This window comes from Mesoplodon densirostris, chromosome X (genome assembly GCF_025265405.1).
Source record: "Mesoplodon densirostris isolate mMesDen1 chromosome X, mMesDen1 primary haplotype, whole genome shotgun sequence".
Classification (NCBI taxonomy): domain Eukaryota; kingdom Metazoa; phylum Chordata; class Mammalia; order Artiodactyla; family Ziphiidae; genus Mesoplodon; species Mesoplodon densirostris.
The window spans coordinates 81,557,766-81,578,588 of NC_082681.1; the positions used below are offsets into that span (position 1 = coordinate 81,557,766).

At 37.4% G+C, this 20,823-nt stretch overlaps 1 protein-coding gene across 4 annotated transcripts in view; it reads left to right on the plus strand.

The window, feature by feature from the left end:
- OPHN1 (oligophrenin 1) overlaps positions 1-20,823 on the plus strand; it is a 646,402-nt gene that overhangs the window by 204,048 nt on the left and 421,531 nt on the right. For all 4 annotated transcript variants that reach the window (XM_060086644.1, XM_060086647.1, XM_060086645.1 and 1 more), the window contains exon 3: positions 14,418-14,513. In XM_060086644.1, the coding sequence (XP_059942627.1) occupies positions 14,418-14,513 (96 nt within the window). The remainder of the gene's footprint in view (positions 1-14,417; positions 14,514-20,823) is intronic.

Below are 20,823 nucleotides of genomic sequence, written 5' to 3' on the forward strand. Positions count from 1 at the left end.
CAATATTTGTCCTTTGGTTTATTTCACTTAACATTGCATTTTCAAGATTTATCTATTTTGTAGCATGTATCAGTAGTTCATTGTGTGTTGTCAGGAAAAATTATATTACTAAAAATGCTTTTTTTTTCCTTACATCAGTCAGATGCAAACTTGGAATAAAACCAGGGAGAGTTGTATGAAAGTTAAAGAGATTTATTATCCTCACAGGACCTGGAATAGGGAGTACTGCCCTTCATGAAGTGGCCATGTGGGAGTAGCTTCAAGTGAATGGGGTCAACCAAGCAGATGGGGAGCTGAGAGAGAGAAGGGAGGAGAGGAGAAGCGAAGAAAAACTAAGAGAAAAGTGGCAAGTGACTTTATTGGGTTTAAGGTACAGTACACAAACAAAAGGCATGATGGGATTTCATTGATGTGACTGAACATTGCTAAGTCAAAATCAGGGGAGGGCAAAAAGGGAAACGTGTGGTGGGGACCAGCTTTATAACACTGGGCCACCTTGTTGCATGGTCAGAGGGCTCACAGTAGGTTTGTGGGGATGTTGAGGCAGCAGGAAAATATGAAGTTTTAAAAATTTATAATATGCATTCCTTTTTTCCCCAGTTTTATTGACATATAAGTGATATAACACAATATAAATTTAAGATGTACATCATAATGATTTGATATATGTATATATTACAAAGTGATTACCACAATAAGCTTTGTCAGCATCCATCACCTCACGTATTTAAAATTTTTTTTCTTGTGATGAGAAATTTTAGCATCTACTCTCTTAGCAACTTTTGAATACACAGTATGGTATTGTTAACCGTATTATGTTGTACATTACATCTTCAGAACTTAATTATCTTGTAACTGAAAGTTTGTCCTTTTTGACCACCTTCACCCAAATGATAGTTTCTAAATAACTTTTCCAATTAAAAAAATGTTTAAGACCAATTTAAGTATTTTTCCATCTCAGTTAGAATTATTGGCCAATCCTGTATCTTTTTTTTTTAACATCTTTATTGGAGTATAATTGCTTTACAGTGTTGTGTTAGTTTCTGCTGTATAACAAAGTGGATCAGATATATGTATACATATATCCCCATATCCCCTCCCTCTTGCATCTCCCTCCCACCCTCCCTATCCTACCCCTCTAGGTGGTCACAAAGTAAATATTTTCTCCCATTCAGTAGGTTGTATTTTCGTTTTGCCAAAGGTTTCCTTTTCTGTGCAAAAGCTTTGAAGTTTAATTAGGTCCCATTTGTTTATTATTTCTTTTGTTTCTTTTGCCTTAGGAGACGGATCCAAGAAAATATTGTTGTGATTTATGTCAAAGAGTGTTCTGCCTATGTTCTCTTCTAGGAGTTTTATGGTTTCCATTCTTACACTTAGGTCTTTAAACCATTTTCAATTTATTTTTGTATATGGTGTGAGGGAATGTTCTAATCTCATTGTTTTACATGTGGCTGGCCAGTTTTCCCAGCACCACTTTTTGAAGAGACTGTCTTTTCTCCATTGTATATTCTTGCCTCCTTTGTTGTAGATTACTTGATCATACATGTGTGGGTTTATTTCTGGGCTCTCTATTCTGTTCGATTGATCTATGTGTTTGTGTTTGTGCTAGCACCATGCTGTTTTGATTACTATAGCTTTTCAATATAGTCTGAACGCTTGGAGGTTTATATATCCAGCTTTGTTCTTTTTTTCTCAATATTGCTGTGTCACTTGGGGTCTTTTATGGTTCTCTATGAATTTTATGATTATTTGTTTTAGTTCTGTGAAAAATGTCATGAGTATTTTGATGAAGATTGCATTGAATCTGTAGATTGCTTTGGGTAATATGGCCATTTTAACAATATTCTTCCAATCCAAAGGTACAGAATATCTTTCCATTTCTTTGTATCATCTTCAATTTCCTTCATCAGTGTTTTATAGTTTTCAGAGAATTTGTCTTTCACCTCCTTGGTTAAGTTTATTCCTAGGTATTTTATTCTTTTTGATGAAATTTTAAGTGATATTTTCTTAACTCTCCCTTTCTGATACTGCATTATTAGTATATAAAAATAACAGTATTCTGTGTATTAATCTTGTATCCTGTAACCTTCCTGAATTTATTAGTTCTAATTTTTTGGAGTGGGCACTTTAGGGTTCTCTATATAAAGTATCATGTCCTCCTCAAATAGTGAGAATTGTAGCTCTTCCCTTCCAATTTGTATACCTTTTATTTCTTTTTCTTCTTTGATTGCTGTGGTTAGGACTTCCAGTTAAGAGAATTTTTCTTGATTTGGCCTTTGCTTGGTTGCAGTAAACATTTGTTTTCCAGAGCTCCTTCAAAGTTGGTTTAGACAGATTCTGGTTGTTTTTTGTTTGTTTGTTTTGATGTTTCTGTGGGGAACTAAGAGCTTGGAGCTTCCTAGGTTGCCATTTTACTGACCTCTACCCCCATGCCTTTTACTCCCTTCTTTTGTTATTCCTATTAGGGCCTCTTGTCCTTCTGTCTCTTTTATTTTCTTTTATATTTTCTCATTGTTTATTTCTCTATGCTGTTCTGGGTTGATATCCTCAGATCTGTTTTCCAATTCAGTACCAGTAGGTTGATTGCTATTTTATCTCAGCATGTTAAAATTAATATTTCATTTTATTAACATTGGTTATTGCTGATGAGAAAATGTATGTCTGTTTATTGTCCCTTCTGAGATGATTGGATTTATTTCTTACTTCATCTCTGAATATCGTAAATATAGCTATTAAAATACTTTTTCGGTTGCACTGTAATTCTCATTCTCAAAGAAAGGAATCCACTCATTTATTTTGGCTCTCATGTTACTTTCCTAGTATTACTTGTAATTTCTGACTATTAAGTTCTCCTGGGTAGGAGTTGTTTCTTTGAGAATTCCTCATGTACCCTGGGTTGTGGAGGCATCCTTAGGGGGCAGTTTTTCTTTTACTTCCTCTTGGAGCTTGCTGCTGCTGGTTCAGGATCAGTTTTGAAGTTAATTTCTTTTAACCTATGTGTGCAGTACAATTTTGAACTTGAATCAACAAAAGCTTATGGTTCTGGGTCACTGTTGATTTTAGCTCAGTGTGAGACTGAGACTGACTGTCTTCTATATTCCCTGCAGCATCCTAGGTCAGTGGGTTTCATGCAGGAACCTCATTCTAGCTCCCAACTCCAACAGAATGTTCCCCCTGCTTGTTGATAAAATCCCAACTCCTACATACAGTCACTTCATTTTATTCATGGTAATTACATTTTTAAAGTCATTAGAAACACTGAATTTGTGAATACTGAACCATTGCTCCTTGAGGGAATACAGAGGTTTCTTTAAGCTTCTTGTCACAACATATTCATCAACTGATCAATACATAACCTTGTTTTTTGTGTTTCTTTTTAAAGGCATTGAACTCATGACCAATAGCACTATAATGCATGCCTACTCTAAGCTTATCTAATGTATGAAATTCCTCTGTAAGGCACAGGACAACCTTCTTATTTTTACAAACATGAGACAGCACTTAAGCAGTATGCTTAGGGGCAATATTAAACAGCTCAATCACCAACAAAAAGCACAAAAAATATGGAAATCATGACAATAAACAGACCACAAAAAGGACACTTGTTTACAGTATGAGAGTTGAAACAAGAAAGCAGTGTTGATTTTCATGACCTCTGCTGGGAAAATATATGTCAGTGAGTGGGCAAATTCGCAGATACAGAATCTGCAAATGATGAGAATCAACTGTATCTAGTTCTCATACCCTTCCGCTGGCTACTTGGTCTCAGCTACTGCTCTCTCCTCTGGTTTTGAATTTCCTCTTCTCCTCATTTCTGGTACTTGAGAGTTCCCCCCACGAAATATTTATTTATATATATATTTATTTATTTTTGGCTGCATTGGGTCTTAGTTGCAGCATACGGGATCTTTCATTGCTTTGTGTGGGCTTCTCTCTAGTTGTGGTGCATGGGCTCCCTAGTTGTGGTGCGCGGGCTCCAGAGCACGTGGGCTCTGTAGTTGTGGCATGCGGGCTTAGTTGCCCCGTGGCATGTGGGATTTCAGTTCCCTGACCAGGGATCGAATGCACGTCCCCTGCATTGGAAGGTGGATTCTTAACGACTGGACCACCAGGGAAGTCCAGAGAGTTTTGCTTCCTTTCTATGTCTGTTGGATATTTTAAAAGGCACACACACACACACACACACACACACACACTTGTTGCATTTTACTTAACATTTCTATGTGTTTGGATTAGGAGGAGGGTTTATTGGTTGAATCAATCTGACTTATTGAGTGGGTGCTTTATTTAAAAGAGTCAAAGTCATACACTCAAGGCTGAGAGAGCTAGAAGAGACCTTAAAGATTTTCTTGTTGGAGAGTTCTTAAGTTGGACATCACAGCTTCTGGGAACTTGAGATTTTACATATGTGTATATATATATATACATTTTTCTGGGAAGAAAATCTGTATATTTTATCATACTCTCAACAAGTCTTTAAAATGCAAGAGCCACTGTTTGTCTAATTCTATTTTAATTTTTATAGGACATTTTCATTAGATGTTCATAGCAGTCTTATTAATAGGAACAATAGCCCAATTTTAAAATAAAAATAGTTGGCATATATAAAGTGATCTCTAGTTTTAAAGTATGACATCTTAATCTCCCCAATAACCCTCTGAGGTAGACGATATTATAATTTTACATATAAACTGAAGGCAATCATAGTAGCTGGTAAGTAGTAAGGATTCTTTTAAATCAAGGCCCAGAGGGGCGAAGTAACTTGCCCATACCCACAAAGCTGATAAGTTCCAGAGCCAAGACTTAAAACTGCAGTCTTAGTGATCTTTCCACTACCTCATTCTGCCTTGGAAAAACACACAGCCCTACCAGGTGTTAATATGAGGATTCATTTAAGCTAATAAATTGTTAAGTGCAAAGGGATGCATATATTAAGGGAACAACTTTTTTTTTAAACTGAAAGCAGCAAAAACCATCAAGCCTGGCAATCCCTTGGGCATTCCACTGTTTAATATGCTTAAGAAGTAGAAATGCATCCATCAGATTTTGAGTCATAATGAAATTTGGCTACTTGAGTTTCATCCCAATTAAAATATGGGTGCAGTCTCTATTTCATTTCTTTCTGCTCTGATTTTTTTCCTTGTACTAACTTTGGAATTTGTTCTTTTTTTCTAATTCCTTTAGGTGTAAGTTTAGGTTGTTTATTTGAGATTTTTCTTGTTTCCTGAGGTAAGCTTGTATTGCTATAAACTTCCCTCTAAGACCTGTTTTCTGCTACATCCCATAGATTTTGGATCGTTGTATTTTTTTGTTTTAATTTATAAATCTATTTTACCACTCCTTGGCTTTGATTGGAATTTTTAGTACATTCATGTTTAATTTAATATTAACAAGGTGGGATTTACATCTACCATTTTGCTATTTATTTTTGGTGTGCCTTGTATCTCTCTTATTCTTCTATTCTTCTACTATTGTCTTCTTTTGTGTAAAAAAGATTTTCTAGTAGACAATTTTAGTTTGCTATTTATTTTACTATATATTTTCAGCTGTTTACTTATTGGTTGTTCTGGGAAATACAATTGATATCTAACCTTAATAATGTAGGACAGATTAATACGAATTCTGTAATACATAAAAACTTTTCTCCAATATAGCTACGTTACCTCCCCTTTCTTTTGTGCTAGTATTTTCATACAAATTACACTTTATACATCATAATTTCATCAACATAGTTTTATAACTATTGCTATGCACAGTTTTCTCTTGACTCATACATAAAGAGAAAAGACTAACAAACAAAATACATTTACTCTATCTTCTATATTTGCATGTATTTCTTTTGCTGGTGGCATTCACTTCCTCATGTGGATCAAGTTACTGTTTACTGTCCTTCGATTTTCACCTGGAAGACCCCCTTTAGTATTTATCTTAATGCACTTTTGCTAACAACAGATTCTTTCAGTTTCTGTTTATATGGGAATATCTTAATTTTTTCTTCATTTTTGAAGATTAATTTTGACAGATATAGAGTATTTTTGATACTTTTTATTCCCCCAGAACTTTGAATATGTCACTTCACTGTTTTTGGGCCTTTGTGCTTTCTGATGAAAAGTCAGCTCTTAATCTTATTGAGGCTCTCTCTTGTACATAATGAGTCAATTTTTCTTCTCTTTAAGCTTCTCTTTCTTTTTCTTTCAGTAGTTTGTGATGTTTCTAGGTGTGTGTGTGTTTCAGTTTGTCTTCCTTAAAGTGTGTTGAGCTTGATGGGAGTACAGATTAATGTTTTTCATCAAATGTGGCAAATGTTATTTCTTTCCCTTTCTTTCTCTCCTCTTCTGGGATTCCCACTATGTGTGTAGTGTCACTCTTGTTGGTGTCCCACAGGTCTCTGAGGTTCTGTTTATGTTTCTTCATTCTCTCTTCTTTCTGTTTCATAGACTGGATTATCTCAATTGACCTGTCTTCAAGTTCACTGACTCTTCTGCATGCTGAAATTTAATCTTAAGCCATTGTAGTAAAATTTTTATTTACTTATTATTGTACTTTTTATATCTTTATTGGAATATAATTGCTTTACAAAAATGTTGTGTTAGCTTCTGCTGTACAAAAAAGTGAATCAGCTATATGTATACATTTATTCCCATATGCCCTACCTCTTGTGTCTCCCTCCCACCCTCCCTATCCCACCACTCGAGGTTGTCAGAAAGCACCGAGCTGATCTCCCTGTGCTAAGCAGCAGCTGCCCACTAGCAATCCACTTTACGTTTGGTAGTGTATATATTATCAGTGCTACTCTCTCACTTTGTCCCAGCTTCCCCTTCCCCTGTGTGTCCGGAAGTCCGTTCTCTACATCTGCATCTTTCTTCCTGCCCCACCACTAGGTTCATCAGTACCAGTTTTTTAGATTCCATATATGTGCGTTAGTATACAGTATTTGTTTTTTCTTTCTGACTTACTTCACTCTGTGTGACAGAGGCTAGGTCCATTCACCTCACTACAAATAACTCAATTACTTTGCTTTCTATGACAGCGTAATATTCCATTGTATATATATATATACCACATCTTCTTTATCCATTCATCTGTCGATGGACATTTAGGTTGCTTCCATGTACTGGCTATTGTAAATAGTGCTGCAATGAACATTGTGGTATGTGACTCTTTTTTAATTATGGTATTCTCAGGGTATATGCCCAGTAGTGGGATTGCTGGGTCGTATGGTAGTTCTATTTTTAGTTTTTTAAGGAACCTCCATAGTGTTTTCCATGGTGGCTGTATCAATTTACATTCCCGCCAACAGTTCAAGGGGGTTCCCTTTTCTGCATACCCTCTCCAGCATTTATTGTTTGTAGATTTTTTGATGATGGCCATTCTGACTGGTGTGAGATGATACCTCACTGTGGTTTTGATTTGCATTTCTTTAATGATTAGTGATGTTACGCATCTGTTCATGTGTTTTTTGGCAATCTGTATGTCTTCTTTGGAGAAATGTCTATTTAGGTCTTCCACCCATTTCTGGATTGGGTTGCTTATTTTTTCGATACTGAGCTGCATGAGTTGCTTGTATATTTTGGAGATTAATCCTTTGTCAGTTGCTTCATTTTCAAATATTTTCTCCCATTCTGAGGGTTGTCTTTTTATCTTGTTTATGGTTTTCTTTGCTGTGCAAAAATTTTAAGTTTCATTAGGTCCCATTTGTTTATTTTTGTTTTTACCTCCATTACTCTAGGAGGTTGGTCAAAAAGGGCCTTGCTGTGATTTATGTCATAGAGTGTTCTGCCTATGTTTTCCTCTAAGAGTTTTATAGTGTCTGGCCTTACATTTAAGTCTTTAATCCATTTTGAGTTTATTTTTGTGTATGGTGCTAGCAAGTGTTCTAATTCCATTCTTTTACATGGAGATGTCCAGTTTTCCCGGCAGCACTTATTGAAGAGGCTGTCTTTGCTCCATTGTATATTCTTGCCTCTTTGATCAAAACTAAGGTGACCATATGTGCGTGGGTTTCTCTCTGGGCTTTCTATCCTGTTCCATGCATCTATCTTTCTCTTTTTGTGCCAGTACCATACTGTCTTAATTACTGTAGCTTTGTAGTATAGTCTGAAGTCAGGGAGCCTGATTCTCCAGCTCCGTTTTCGTTTTCAAGATTGCTTTGGCTATTCGGGGTCTTTTGTGTTTCCATACAAATTGTGGATTTTTTTGGTTCTAGTTCTGTGAAAAAAGCCAGTGGTAGTTTGACAGGGATTGCATTGAATCTGTAGATTGCCTTGGGTTGTAGAGTCATTTTCACAATGTTGATTCTTCCAATCCAAGAACATGGTATATCTCTCCATCTATTTGTATCCTCTTTAATTTCTTTCATCAGTGTCTTATAATTTTCTGCATACAGGTCTTTTGTCTTCTTAGGTAGGTTTATTCCTAGATATTTTATTCTTTTTGTTGCAGTGGTAAATGGGAGTGTTTTCTGGATTTCACTTTCAGATATTTCATCATTAGTATATAGGAATGCCAGAGATTTCTGTGCATTATTTTTTTATCCTGCTACTTTACCAAATTCATTGATTAGCTCTAGTAGTTTTCTGGTGGCATCTTTAGGATTTTCTATATATAGTATCGTGTCATCTGCAAAGAGTGACAGTTTTACTTCTTTTCCAATTTGGATTCTTTTATTTCTTTTTCTTCTCTGATCGCTGTGGCTAAGACTTCCAAAACTGTGTTGAATAATATTGGTGAGAGTGTGCACCCTTGTCTTGTTCCTGATCTTAGAGGAAATGGTTTCAGTTTTTCAACATTGATAATAACCTTGGCTGTGGGTTTGTCATATATGGCCTTCATTATGTTGAGTTTGGTTCCCTCTATGCCCTGTTTCCTGAGAGTTTTTATCACAAATTGGTATTGAATTTTGTTGAAAGCTTTTTCTGCATCTATTGAGATTGTCATATGGTTTTTATCCTTTAGTTTGTTAATATGGTGTTTCACATTGATTGATTTGCATATATTGAAGAATCCTTGCATTCCGGGGGGAATCCCGTCTTGCTCATTTTATATGATCCTTTTAATGTGCTGTTGGATTCTGTTTGTTAGTATTTCGTTTGTGTGTTTATCAGTGATATTGGCCTGTAACTTTCTTTTTTCATGACATGTTTGTTTGGTTTTGGTATCGGCATGATGGTGGCTTCATAGAATGAGTTTGGGAGTGGTCCTCCCTCTCCTGTATTTTGGAAGAGTTTGAGAAGGATGGGTATTAACTCTTCTTTAAATTTTTAATAGAATTTGTCTGTGCAGTCATCTGGTCCTGCGCTTTTGTTTGTTGGAAGATTTTTAATCAGTTTCCATTTCAGTGCTTGTGAGTGGTCTGTTTATATTTTCTCTTTCTTCCTGATTCAGTCTTAGAAGGTTTTGCTTTTCTAAGAATTTTTCCATTTCTTCCAGGTTGTCCATTTTATTGGCACATAGTTGCTTGTAGTAATCTCTCATGATCCTTTGTATTTCTGTGGTGTCAGTTGTTACTTCTCCTTTTTAATTTCTCATTCTTTTGATTTGAGTCTTCTCCCGTTTTTCCCTGATGAGTGCAGCTAATGGTTTATCAATTTTGTTTACCTTCTCAAAGAACCAGCTTTTAGTTTTATTGGTCTTTGCTATTGATTCCTTGTACTTTTTAACTACAGAAGTTTTAATTGGCTCTTTTAAAAATATCTCCAGCCCTCTATTGTTATTGTTTGTTTGGTGACACATCATTCTCATTCTCTTCTTTAGTTATTAGGCATGGTATAGTTTAATTCTTTGAACATATTTAAAATAGTTAATTCCAAATTTTTTTGAAAGTCCCATGTCTGCGCTTCCTCCTTAATAGTTTCTATTGATAACCTTTTTTTTTTTTTCTTGAGTATGGGGCAGTATTCTCTGTGTGTCTTGTAATTTCTTGTTGGAAAGGGTACATTGTGACAACTCTGAAAACTAGATCCTGTCTTCCTCCCAGGGTGTTTTATAAGTAAGTCTTATTGTTCTTTTTTTTTTTTTGACCTCCTGGACTATATCTGTCTTAAAGTCTGTACTTTGTGTTGTGTGAAGCCACTGAAGTCTTTGATAGGTCTTTGGTAGTATTCTGCTAATGATTGGACAGTGATTTTGTTAAACAATTTTAACCAGTAAGTCTTCCAGCTTTTGCTGCAAGGCTTTGTGTGTGTTTTAAGGCATGCCTTCAACATTTGGGCAATAAATTTACAACGTTGCCTTACCATTCTCTCCCTGCTTGTACAGGGCCTCAAATTCAGGCAGAAGAGAGAGATTAAGGCCTTTTTAAGTCTTCTGTGGGCAGACACACAACCCAGAGTGTGCATACATTTCTTTGCATTTAAGTGTCTTTCTAGATTTCTTGGAATAGTTTTCACCTTTGCAAAGACACCTATGGGTATCTTTCTCTAATTTGTCATTCTTTTTTTGTTCTTAGCAGGTGTTTTGTTCAGCCAGTTTATAAGTCCAATTTGTACATCACTTCAGGTCACCACAGTCTTAAACAATTTCAGATGATTATTTTTATAAATGCTCCAATGGCAGCATAGTTTACACAGAATGAACTTTGCATTAAGAGAAGCAAAGACAAACTCTAAGAATGGAGCTTTCTCCTGTCAGACTGGACAAATAGTAATCATTCTCTGAGAGTGGGGCCTTGTGAACCTTCAACCCGCTTCTGCCCTCTCCAGTGGCTGCTAAAGTGTTGGTTTTCATAGATACTCTAGTTGTGAGGCTGTTGGTTTTTAGCGTTCTTGCAGAGATTGCAGAGCTGGAGAGAAGGTGATTTGATTAGGATAACTTAATATATCACAAAATTCACTGTTTTTATAAAAAATTCACTCTTTTGTTTTGAATATACAGCCCTTAGATTATTAAGCTTTAGTTAATTTAGATAGTACTTGTGATATATATATATATATATATATATATATATATATATATATATATGACAAAAAACTTGGATCCAGAATATATAAAGAAATTTTATAGCTCAATAATAAGAAAATAAACAACTCAATCATAAAACAAGCAAAAATTTGAACAGATCCTTTATAAGAAAAAATATTACAAATGTCCAATAAGTACATGATAAGATACTCAGCAGCATTAGTCATCAGGAAATACCACTACACACCCATTAGAATGGCTAAAATTAAAATTAGGAAGTAAATAACCAGAGGCTGGAAAGTATGTGGATCAACTGAAATTCTCATACATTGTTGATAAGAATACAAAATGGTACAATGGCTTTGGAAGACAGTTTAACCTTTTCTTATATAGTTTAATACACATTTACCAACTAACTATAAAACACATTCATTGAGCTTCTAGGGTGCACTCCTTGGGAGAAGTGAAAACATATGTCTCAGAAATAATTTTACATGAGTGTTTATAGCAGTTTTTATTCATTATAGTGAAAAGCTAGAAACATCGCAAAAGTCCCTGAATAGGTGAATGAATGAATTATTGTATATTTACACAATAGGATACTGCTTAGCAACAAAAAGGATGAATTACTGATTCATGAATTACCAAGACATCCTTCAGACTTAAATAAGTTGGAAATAAAAGAGGATATTCCGTATGATTCTGTAGAAAGCTATAGTGATAAAAAACCATATTGGGATCTATATAATATGAATTAGTTAACTAATCAATCCCGTTTATATTCTGCCTCATTCCCCGGAAGCTTCAATTGCCTAAAAGGCACTATCCAACTACATTCTAAAATGAGTTAGGAAAAGATGAGGGAAAAACATCATAGAAGGCACACAAATAAATAAGAAGGTGATTGAGGGAGAACTGACAAAACAGCTTGAAAAATTATGAGATAGTGGCTTTGTGGGCAGAGATGGGGCAGTATCAGGGAGGATATAAGGATGAATTTACATGGTTTGGAGTGGTGCAGTGAATTTTAGGACGATAAGGAAATAAATGTCCCATCCATGGTAAGCATTTCTAGGTTATCTGTTGATTCTTTGTAGTCAAGAAGTCACCCAACACATTTATCTAAAATATATGTCTTTCCTGGCATTTCCCTCAGTACAGAGGCCAAATAAATGAGACCTTCTTTCCATGAAGAGCTGTTAATTTGTGTTTGTATTTTCGTGCATGTAATTTGCTTCATGGTCTCATTTTTTGGGTTTGTTTATAAGGTGAGGATAGTAATACCTACCTTTAGATACTTTGGAAGAGTAAATGAAAAGTGTGCAAAGTCCTTCATAAACATTTTCAAACTCTGTGCAGGTGTAAGGTAGTGTTTTGAAGTCCGAGAAATCTGGAGAAGAGTGTTGGTGCAAATAATGAGAAAGGGAATGAATATAACTCCTTTCTCACTCCATGCCTTTACTTACAAAATACTGTAAATGTTGAAAATCATAATATTTGTGGTTTCTAAAATGTTCATATAATTCTAACTGAGGAGTGATTTATAACTGTACCTTGCTCAGCTCAATTTACGAAATCCTGGTATTTGTGAAAGGACAGTACAATGAATATTTTTTTTTTTTTTTTTTTTTTTTTTTTTTTTGCGGTACGAGGGCCTCTCACTGTTGTGGCCTCTCCTGTTGCGGAGCACAGGCTCTGGACGCGCAGGCTCAGTCCATGGCTCACGGGCCCAGCCGCTCCGCGGCATGTGGGATCTTCCCGGACCGGGGCACGAACCTGCGTCCCCTGCATCGGCAGGCGGACTCTCAACCACTGCGCCACCAGGGAAGCCCCTGAATATTATATTTAATTTCCCTGAGTAAAATGGAGCACATGGGAAACTCTGGCCTTGCTTTTGTTTTTTGCTGCTGGCCAAAGAGGCCAGAGAAAAGTTTACCAGATATGGAACCAGTTCTGTGTTCTCTTTGCTGATGAAATGTGGAAGGCAGGGTGTGCATGCTCCTCTCACATTTATGTGGCCCGATTTGAAGTGGAAAATGTGATTCTAAAATGTGGAAATTTGAAAAGGAATGATAACCTGGTCTGCAGTCTCCAATCTCTGTAAAGTATTATTATTATTGTTATTGTTGTTATTATTATTGCCAATTATGTGTTCAGAGGGTCAAGGATCTAAATAGTAAAAATAAGTACTTCTGAAAATGGGACATAGACAAGAAGGTAATAAAATTCTTGGCATGTTTATCTGCTCCAGACAAATGCCTAAGCATGTTTTATTGTGTTTAACCATGATAGCCTAACCATGATAACTTTTCATTGAAAGTACTGTTGTTTGCATTGTATCCCTTTCTGTTAGGGTGAGAGCAGAAACTTTCAGTAGCTTGTATATCTGATAGATATGAAGGTGGAGGATGATGAAACTAAGGAGTGAAAGAAGAAATAGGAAAAGGGGACCAAAAATTCCCAAGAAGCTTGATCTTTCCTAGAATATGGTCTTAATGTGTTACTTTAGTTGGTGAGAGCAGTGCTCCTCAACCTCTAAAGAGCATATGAATCCCCTAGGGATTGTATAAAAATGCAGTTGCTTATTTTGTAGGTCTGAGGTGTGACCTGGGAATGTGTATTTCTATCAAGCTCCCAGGTGATGATGATACTGCTGGCCTGAGAACCACTCTTGGCGTAGCAAGATTGGAGGTTTGGCTGGCTATACTGGTGAAAGTCATATTTTAAAAATTTCAATAAGGATAATCTGTCAAAAGGGTAGCTATTTGTGATTTAATTTTACATCATCATTAAACTTCTTTGTAATAAAATTCAAAATCATTGACCCAAAATAAAAACATCTGTCTGGCCATACCACCCTCAATTTTTCATCAATTATCTCCTTATTTTAGGTCCCTTAGTGAATGCTCTGTGAGCAAGTTAAATTTTTCACTCTGCCAGGTAGTATCTTAACCCAGGCTGCCATCTGGTTAATGTGTAAAATGTCCAGCTGTTACTACCTATGTTGTCATGGGAAATGCCCTAGAGACGCAGACAGACCACCGGGCTTCTAGTTCCAGCTCTTCCAGATAGCTCTGGAACCTGGAGCTATTTTTTTTTTATTTGTACAATGATTGTGGATATTTGTTTGGTAGAGGTAAGAAAGCATCTAGTCCAGTGTCCATAATAGGCACTCAATAAAGCTTAAGGAGACTCTCTTAAGAGTACAACTAAGTAGCTTTAGGTCTTACAGGCTTTGGGTAGAACAGGTCATATAGGACAGGGATTGAAGATAAAACATGTACCATGACTTAAACGAAGGACTTCACTAAGCTGCCCTACTTCATCTTTAATGTGTGGTTTTTGTTGCTCAAATTTTCTACTGAAGGTCTGGTTTTTGGTTTAATGGCTTGCAATGCAATTTGCTACCTGCTAGGAGCACTTCCCTTTGTTTTTCTCCTGTCTGCTCTAACAGAGATGAGGAAATCAGACAAAAGCCAGCAGTATTGACCATTTCTCCTGTTTCCCTTCCTTTACAGATTACTCCTCTGCTGTTCAGAAATTTTCCCAAACGTTGCAATCCTTTCAGTTTGATTTCATTGGAGACACTCTGACTGATGACGAGATTAACATTGGTAAGTCTTCAGCTACATAGGGCCATGTGCCTCTCATATCAGGTCTGAGAAAAAGCAGCCTCCTTGTTCTGTGGGTATAGAAAACTTGGGCATCTTTATTCCCTGCTGTCCCCTGTTGTGCCAAGCTCCTGGGAGACTGCTTAAGAAACATAAAGAAACATTCCCTCATAGTCCCATTTCCTCCTCACACAAAAGCAATCAAAAGATATCCCTTAAACCTCCATTGAGGTCTTTGACTCAGTCTGCAGGGGAATTTTTCTTTAAAGAAGCTAACACACGAAAATAGATGTTTTTGTGAAGGATAAAGAGTGATTTTTGTTTGTTTGTTTTTTCACAAAATAATTTAGAGTAAGGTTCTTCTAAGGAACAAAATCCCCGAGAAAGTTTAAAATTAGCATTTATATATGTACAGCTTTTAAGGCAACAGGAGATTTGGCATCTCTCTTGGGAGCTGAACTTAATAACTCGCTCTGTGAGCTGCATGATGTTGGACAAGATATTTCCTCTCTCTGAGCCTTAGTCTTGTCCTCTGTAAAATGTGGTTAATATTTATCTCTCAAGGATGTTACAATTAGGAGATTGAACAGTGGAAGTAAGAACTTTGTGTTTGTTATGAAGTTAATTATGGCCCTTGGGCCAATCTTCTCTGCCACATTTTTTTGTAAATAAAGTTTTGTTGGAACACAGGCTTAACTGGAATACAGTTAAATATTGTCTGTGGGTGATTTTGTAGTACAACGGCAGCATTGAGTAATAGTGGCAGAGACTGCATGACTTTCAAAGCCTCAAATATTTGCCCTCTGGCCATTGAAAAAAAAGTTTGGTAACCACTGAGTTAATTGTCGTGGTCCGAACGCGGGTTAGAAAAGGATTTCCAGACACAAGGCAGAATGTAAAGAAGGTAGAATTTATTAGAGGGAAAGGTCGCTCCCAGAACCGCAGGCCGACTTCCTAGTAGTCTGGGAGAGTTGAGCCGGAACATGTGCTATTGATCAGTTTTTATAGCCAGAAAACAAAGGAATAGTCCGAGGTGAAAATTTAGTTTACTTATTGGTCGAGGCACATATACCTTCCTTCTATAGGGTGGGAGTGGGGCAGGGCATATGCCTTTCCTTATTTGGGACAGGTCCAGTTGCCCAGGTGGGCGTCGCCCAGGTGGGCTCAGGAATTTTGTAACCATCGTGACATGGTGGGGAGGGAGACTAAGAGTCGGGTAGGGGTTGTAATGCTGAAACTTTTTCAGGCAGGGTTGTCCTTTGTCCTTGAAGCACCATTGTCCTTGGAGTACCACATTCAAGAGTTAGTGTAAAGCATTTACTAGATGAGAGCACAGAAATAGTGTGAATGATCTAATGTCACCAAAACAATTATATTTATGAGCCCAAGAACTAAAATATAAAATGTATTATTATTATATTAAATGCTCTTTGCAGTAAATATGAATAATATATAAAAGTATAAAGTTACCTTTAATCATAAGATATTTCAGCACAGAAGCAATGTATTGGATGTATTGGCATGTTGTCTTTTAACTCTCTTTTGTACATGTATCTGTTTTGTGTATGTGTAATTTAGTTCATACTAAATACATAATTTTATCTAATTTTAACCTGACATTTCATCAAGTATTTTCTCATGTCATTTAAAAATGTTCATAAGCTTCATTGGATGGGGCAAGAACATTGTTTTGTTCATTACTATTTCCCTAGCATGTAGAGGAGTACCTAGCATATAGTAGATGCTCAATACATGTTTGTTGAATGAATGAGTAACGGATGCATTTGAGTTTCATTATTATAGGAGCTATACTTTATATACTCTTCAACTGTTGTTAGAAATTTAGCTTATTTCTAATTTTTCATGATCATAAATAATACTGCAATAAGTATTTTTATGAGGTTGATGACTAATGTTTTGGATAAATGTGGCAGTGTAACTAGTGAGGCAGACAGTTGCATTTGGATTATTTCTTTATTCACTCCACTTCATTCTACTTCTGCAAATCTATCTTGGTCTAAGGGCATGGCTTATTTAAAAGTTAATATTGTGAGAGTCAGATAGTCCAAGTTTGAACTCTAGCTTTGCAACTTATTAGCTGTGTAACCTTGGCAAGTGACTTCACCTCTCTGAGTGTTACATTTCTCATCTGTAATATGGGGATGAGGTGATCAATGCCACATGTGCACAGTGCTTAAATAAATGTTAGTTATTTAATCATTATTATTAATATAAGGTTTGGTTACTTTGTACCTTGCCATGGACTGAATGTTTTTGTGTCTTCCACAAATTCATATGTTGAAATTCTAACATCCAATGTGACAGTAATAGGAGGTGGGGCCTTTGGGAGGTAATTAGGTCATGAAGGTGGAGCCCTCATGGATGGGATTAGTACCTTATAAAAGAGACTCCAGAAAGCTCTCTCACCCTCTTTCCATCCTGTGAGGATACAGTGAGAAGTTGGCAGTCTGCAACCTGGGAGAGAGCTCTCAGGAGAACCTGACCTTGATCTCAGACTTCTAGCCTCAAGAACTGTGCAAAATAAATTTCTGTTGTTTATAAGCCACACAGTCTATGGTATTTTGCTATAGCGTCCTGAACTCAGTTAAACACGAATTGGTACTGAGAAGTCTGGGGTGCTGCTATAACAGATACCTAAAAATGTGGAAGTGGCTTTGGAACTGGGTAATGGGCAGAAGCTGAAAGAATTTTGAGGTGCATGACAGAGAAAGCCTAGATTGCTGTGAATGGAATTTTAAAGGTGATTCTGGCGAGAGCTCTGAAAGAAGAAAGAGTGGTAGAGAAAGCTTCAGTCTTCTTGGACAATACCTAAGTAATCATGGACAGAATATTGGTAGAAATATAGATGGTAGAGTCCATTTTGAGGAGGTCTCAGACAGAGAGGAGGAACATGTTATGGGACAATGGAGAAAGGTGATCCTTGTTATAGAGAGGCAAATAATTAGGCTGCACTGTTTGTGTTCTAGTGTTTTTTGGAAGGTGAAACTTGCAAGCAATGAAATTGGATATTTGGCTAACGTGGTTTCTAACCAAGTGTTAAAGGAGTGGCTTGGTTTACCCTGACTGCTTATACTAAAATGTCAGAGGAGAGAAATGAAGAGAAGGTGAAAGTTTTAAGCAAAAAGGAACCAGAACTTAAAGATTTATCCATATTACAAAAAATGAGAACGTGTATTTGGAAGAAAGCACTAAAGGTATGGTAGACGTACAATTTGATAAGGAGATTAATGTGGGTGTGAACCATGGATTTAATCAACCATCTCAACAAAACCTAGGAATAGAGATGGGATTATACCAGCAGAAACACTGCCAGCTAGGACTAAAGGAAACAGAAAACAAGACAAAATGAAGGAAAACTTATTAGATCCTATAGGACCAGACCATAGAGCAATGTGAACCTGCACTATTCTTCTTCAAAACAAGGGAAGAAGGACCCTGAAGGTGATTTAGAGATCATCAGGGCTGCCACTCCCACCCCAGGCGTAGGGGTAGGGCCACTCTGCAGAATCCTAAGGATACACACAAACCTCTCTCCCCATGCCTCCTCCAGACAGAGAACCAAAATGTGTGGGGCCATTGCAGAGAGCCACAGTGTGGGCAGCCCTCCACCAAACTGTGGGGGTGATGTTGCTACTCCAGTGGGTCCAGATGTCTAGACTGCTGCGCCAGTGGGTCTAGAAAGCAGAGCATCAGACCAAAGAGCATTATTCTCAAGACTTAAGATCATATGGAACTTGCCTTGCTAGATTTTGGGCTTGCTTGGGACCTATCACTCCTTCCTTCTTTCTTTCTGGAGTGGGAATGTCTATCTTATGCATGTCCCATCATTGTATTTTGGAAGCACATAAGTTGTTTGTTTTCACAGGTTCACAGCTAGAGAGGAATTTTGCCTCAGTATAATCTGTACCTTGAGTCTCACCCATATTTGATTTAGATATTTAGATGAAATTTTGGACTCTAGACCTAAGAGTTGATACTGGAATGAGTTGACTTGTAGGGCTGTTGGGATGGAATTAATATATTTTACATGTGAGAAGGACATGAATTTTATGGGGCAGGGGATGGAATGCAACAGACTGAAAGTTTGTATCTCCCCCAAATTCATGTTAAAAGCCTGTCCCCAAAGTGATGGTACCAGGAGGTGGAGCCTTTGGGAAACGATTAGGTCATGAGGGTAGGACCCTCATGAATGGTTTTAGTGCCCTCATGAAAGGGACCCCAGAGAGCTCTCTAGCCCTCTTTCCATCATGTTAGGATACAGCAAGAAATCAGCAGTCTATAAGATGGAAGAGGGCACACTCCAGAACCCAACCATGCTGGCACTCTGATATTGGACTTCCAGCCTCCAGAACTGAGAGAAATTTCTATTGTTTATACACCATCCAATCTATGGTATTTTGTTATAGCATCCCAAACTAAACATATTTCTTTCTTAAAAATAACTACTACTTGCCTATCAATTGGTAACCTTGAAGATTGCAGATGCATGGTATGTGGAATTTCGTAAATATGTCTTTTTTCTACTAAAAAAATGTCAGACTAGGCTTCCCTGGTGGTGCAGTTGTTGAGAGTCCACCTGCCAATGCAGGGGACGCGGGTTCATGCCCCAGTCCGGGAAGATCCCACATGCCGCGGAGTGGCTAGGCCCGTGAGCCATGGCCGCTGAGCCTGCACGTCCGGAGCCTGTGCTCCGCAACGGGAGAGGCCACAACAGTGAGAGGCCCGCGTACCGCAAAAAAAAAAAAAAAAAAAAAAAAAAGACCCCCTGGTGCTGCCAGGTTCTTGTGGATGTCTGCTGGCTGTGACATATTTGCTTCTTAATGTATGGTTTACAGTAACCCTTTGACTCAGTTATCATTTGCCTGCCAATTCCAGAAACTCCTAGTTATCATCTGACCATTGCTTTTAGTGATGCTGACTCATGAACTGACGTTTATTGATGGGGACTGAAAAGAGATTTTGAGAATTTCAATGGCCTGTCATAGTCATTGGCTTTGTTGATTTTGTCATTTTGAAAGCTGGGACGTGTGGTATTAGTGAGGTGAACAACCGATGCTCCACCGGCTGAGACTGAAGCTCCTTAGAGGCTCTGAGAAGCAATCTTCGAGATCCTACTGGCAGGCTATTGTTGGGAAAGAACAGTTGCTTTGGAAGTGGAAAGAACAGAGTGTGCCATGCCCTCCAATTGCCAGCACTACTGGCCCTTCTGTTTCAGTGGAAAAACTGGTAAAGGTACAGTTAGGATGGAATTTTGGGCTGAACTTTTAGATTTCACATTACATGTGAAGAGGGCCTTGCAGTTCTCACCATAATAGATTTTTCATGGTTGCTGCAAGAGGTAATCAGTAGCATTAACCCCATTGTAGATTCCAGTTGTGTAACAGAGATGGTAGTGACTCCTAGAGGATGTAAGGGAAAGCCTGAAGCTTCTTTGAAGAGTTCCTTTCCTTGATGGTCAGCTCTTGGACCTCACAGTCTGTGTACAACAGAGACAAGTGGGAGGAAGTATCTCACTGCCCTGACCATGACATTTGTCACTGCTTTAGAGTGCGACATCTATGCTTTCAATTAGCATTGCCTGGCCTTTTCTCTACCTCTATGGCCCAGTAACAAAATGAAATGCCAAGTGTTTAGGTAGTGTTGTATCTCCTTCAGATTTGAGTTTTATTTATTGGCTATGAGATCTTGGCAGAATTACTTGAGCTTGTTGGGTCTCTGTTTTCCTCATTTGTAAAGTAGGCAGTATAACCTACTTCCCAGAATTGTGAGGAGTAAATCAGATAAATACATGTATCAGAGGGTGTATATAAATCATTTGTCTCAGTGCCTGGTGATCCTACTAGGAAGGTGGTAGAACCTAATTTTTGGAGAAAGCTGTTAGTTTGAAACTATATTTCCCACGTTAACTACACGAGGAAAATGTAAAATGAGATGTCAGTGTTTACAGGGATCTAGTTCAGTTATTCCTAATATAGCTTTGTATCAGAATTACCTGGAGAGCTTGTTGATCCAGAGTCTCAGGACCCGTGTTAGGTGAAATGAATCAGTTTTCTTGTTTATGCCTGGAGAAAGAAAATGCAGTGTTTTTAAATCTCAGACTGCAAATCAAATTTCTAGTCTAGTCATCATAACATATTTGAAAAAACTCCTTTGTGGAACAAGCAGATTGATTTAAGGTCAAACTTGCAGGTAGAAAGTTCCATCAGCCAACCATTACTGCTTTATAGGAGCAGAGGACTCAGGTAAAATTCTACATTATCTATTCCCCCCAACCCCCAAACTTTTATTCAAC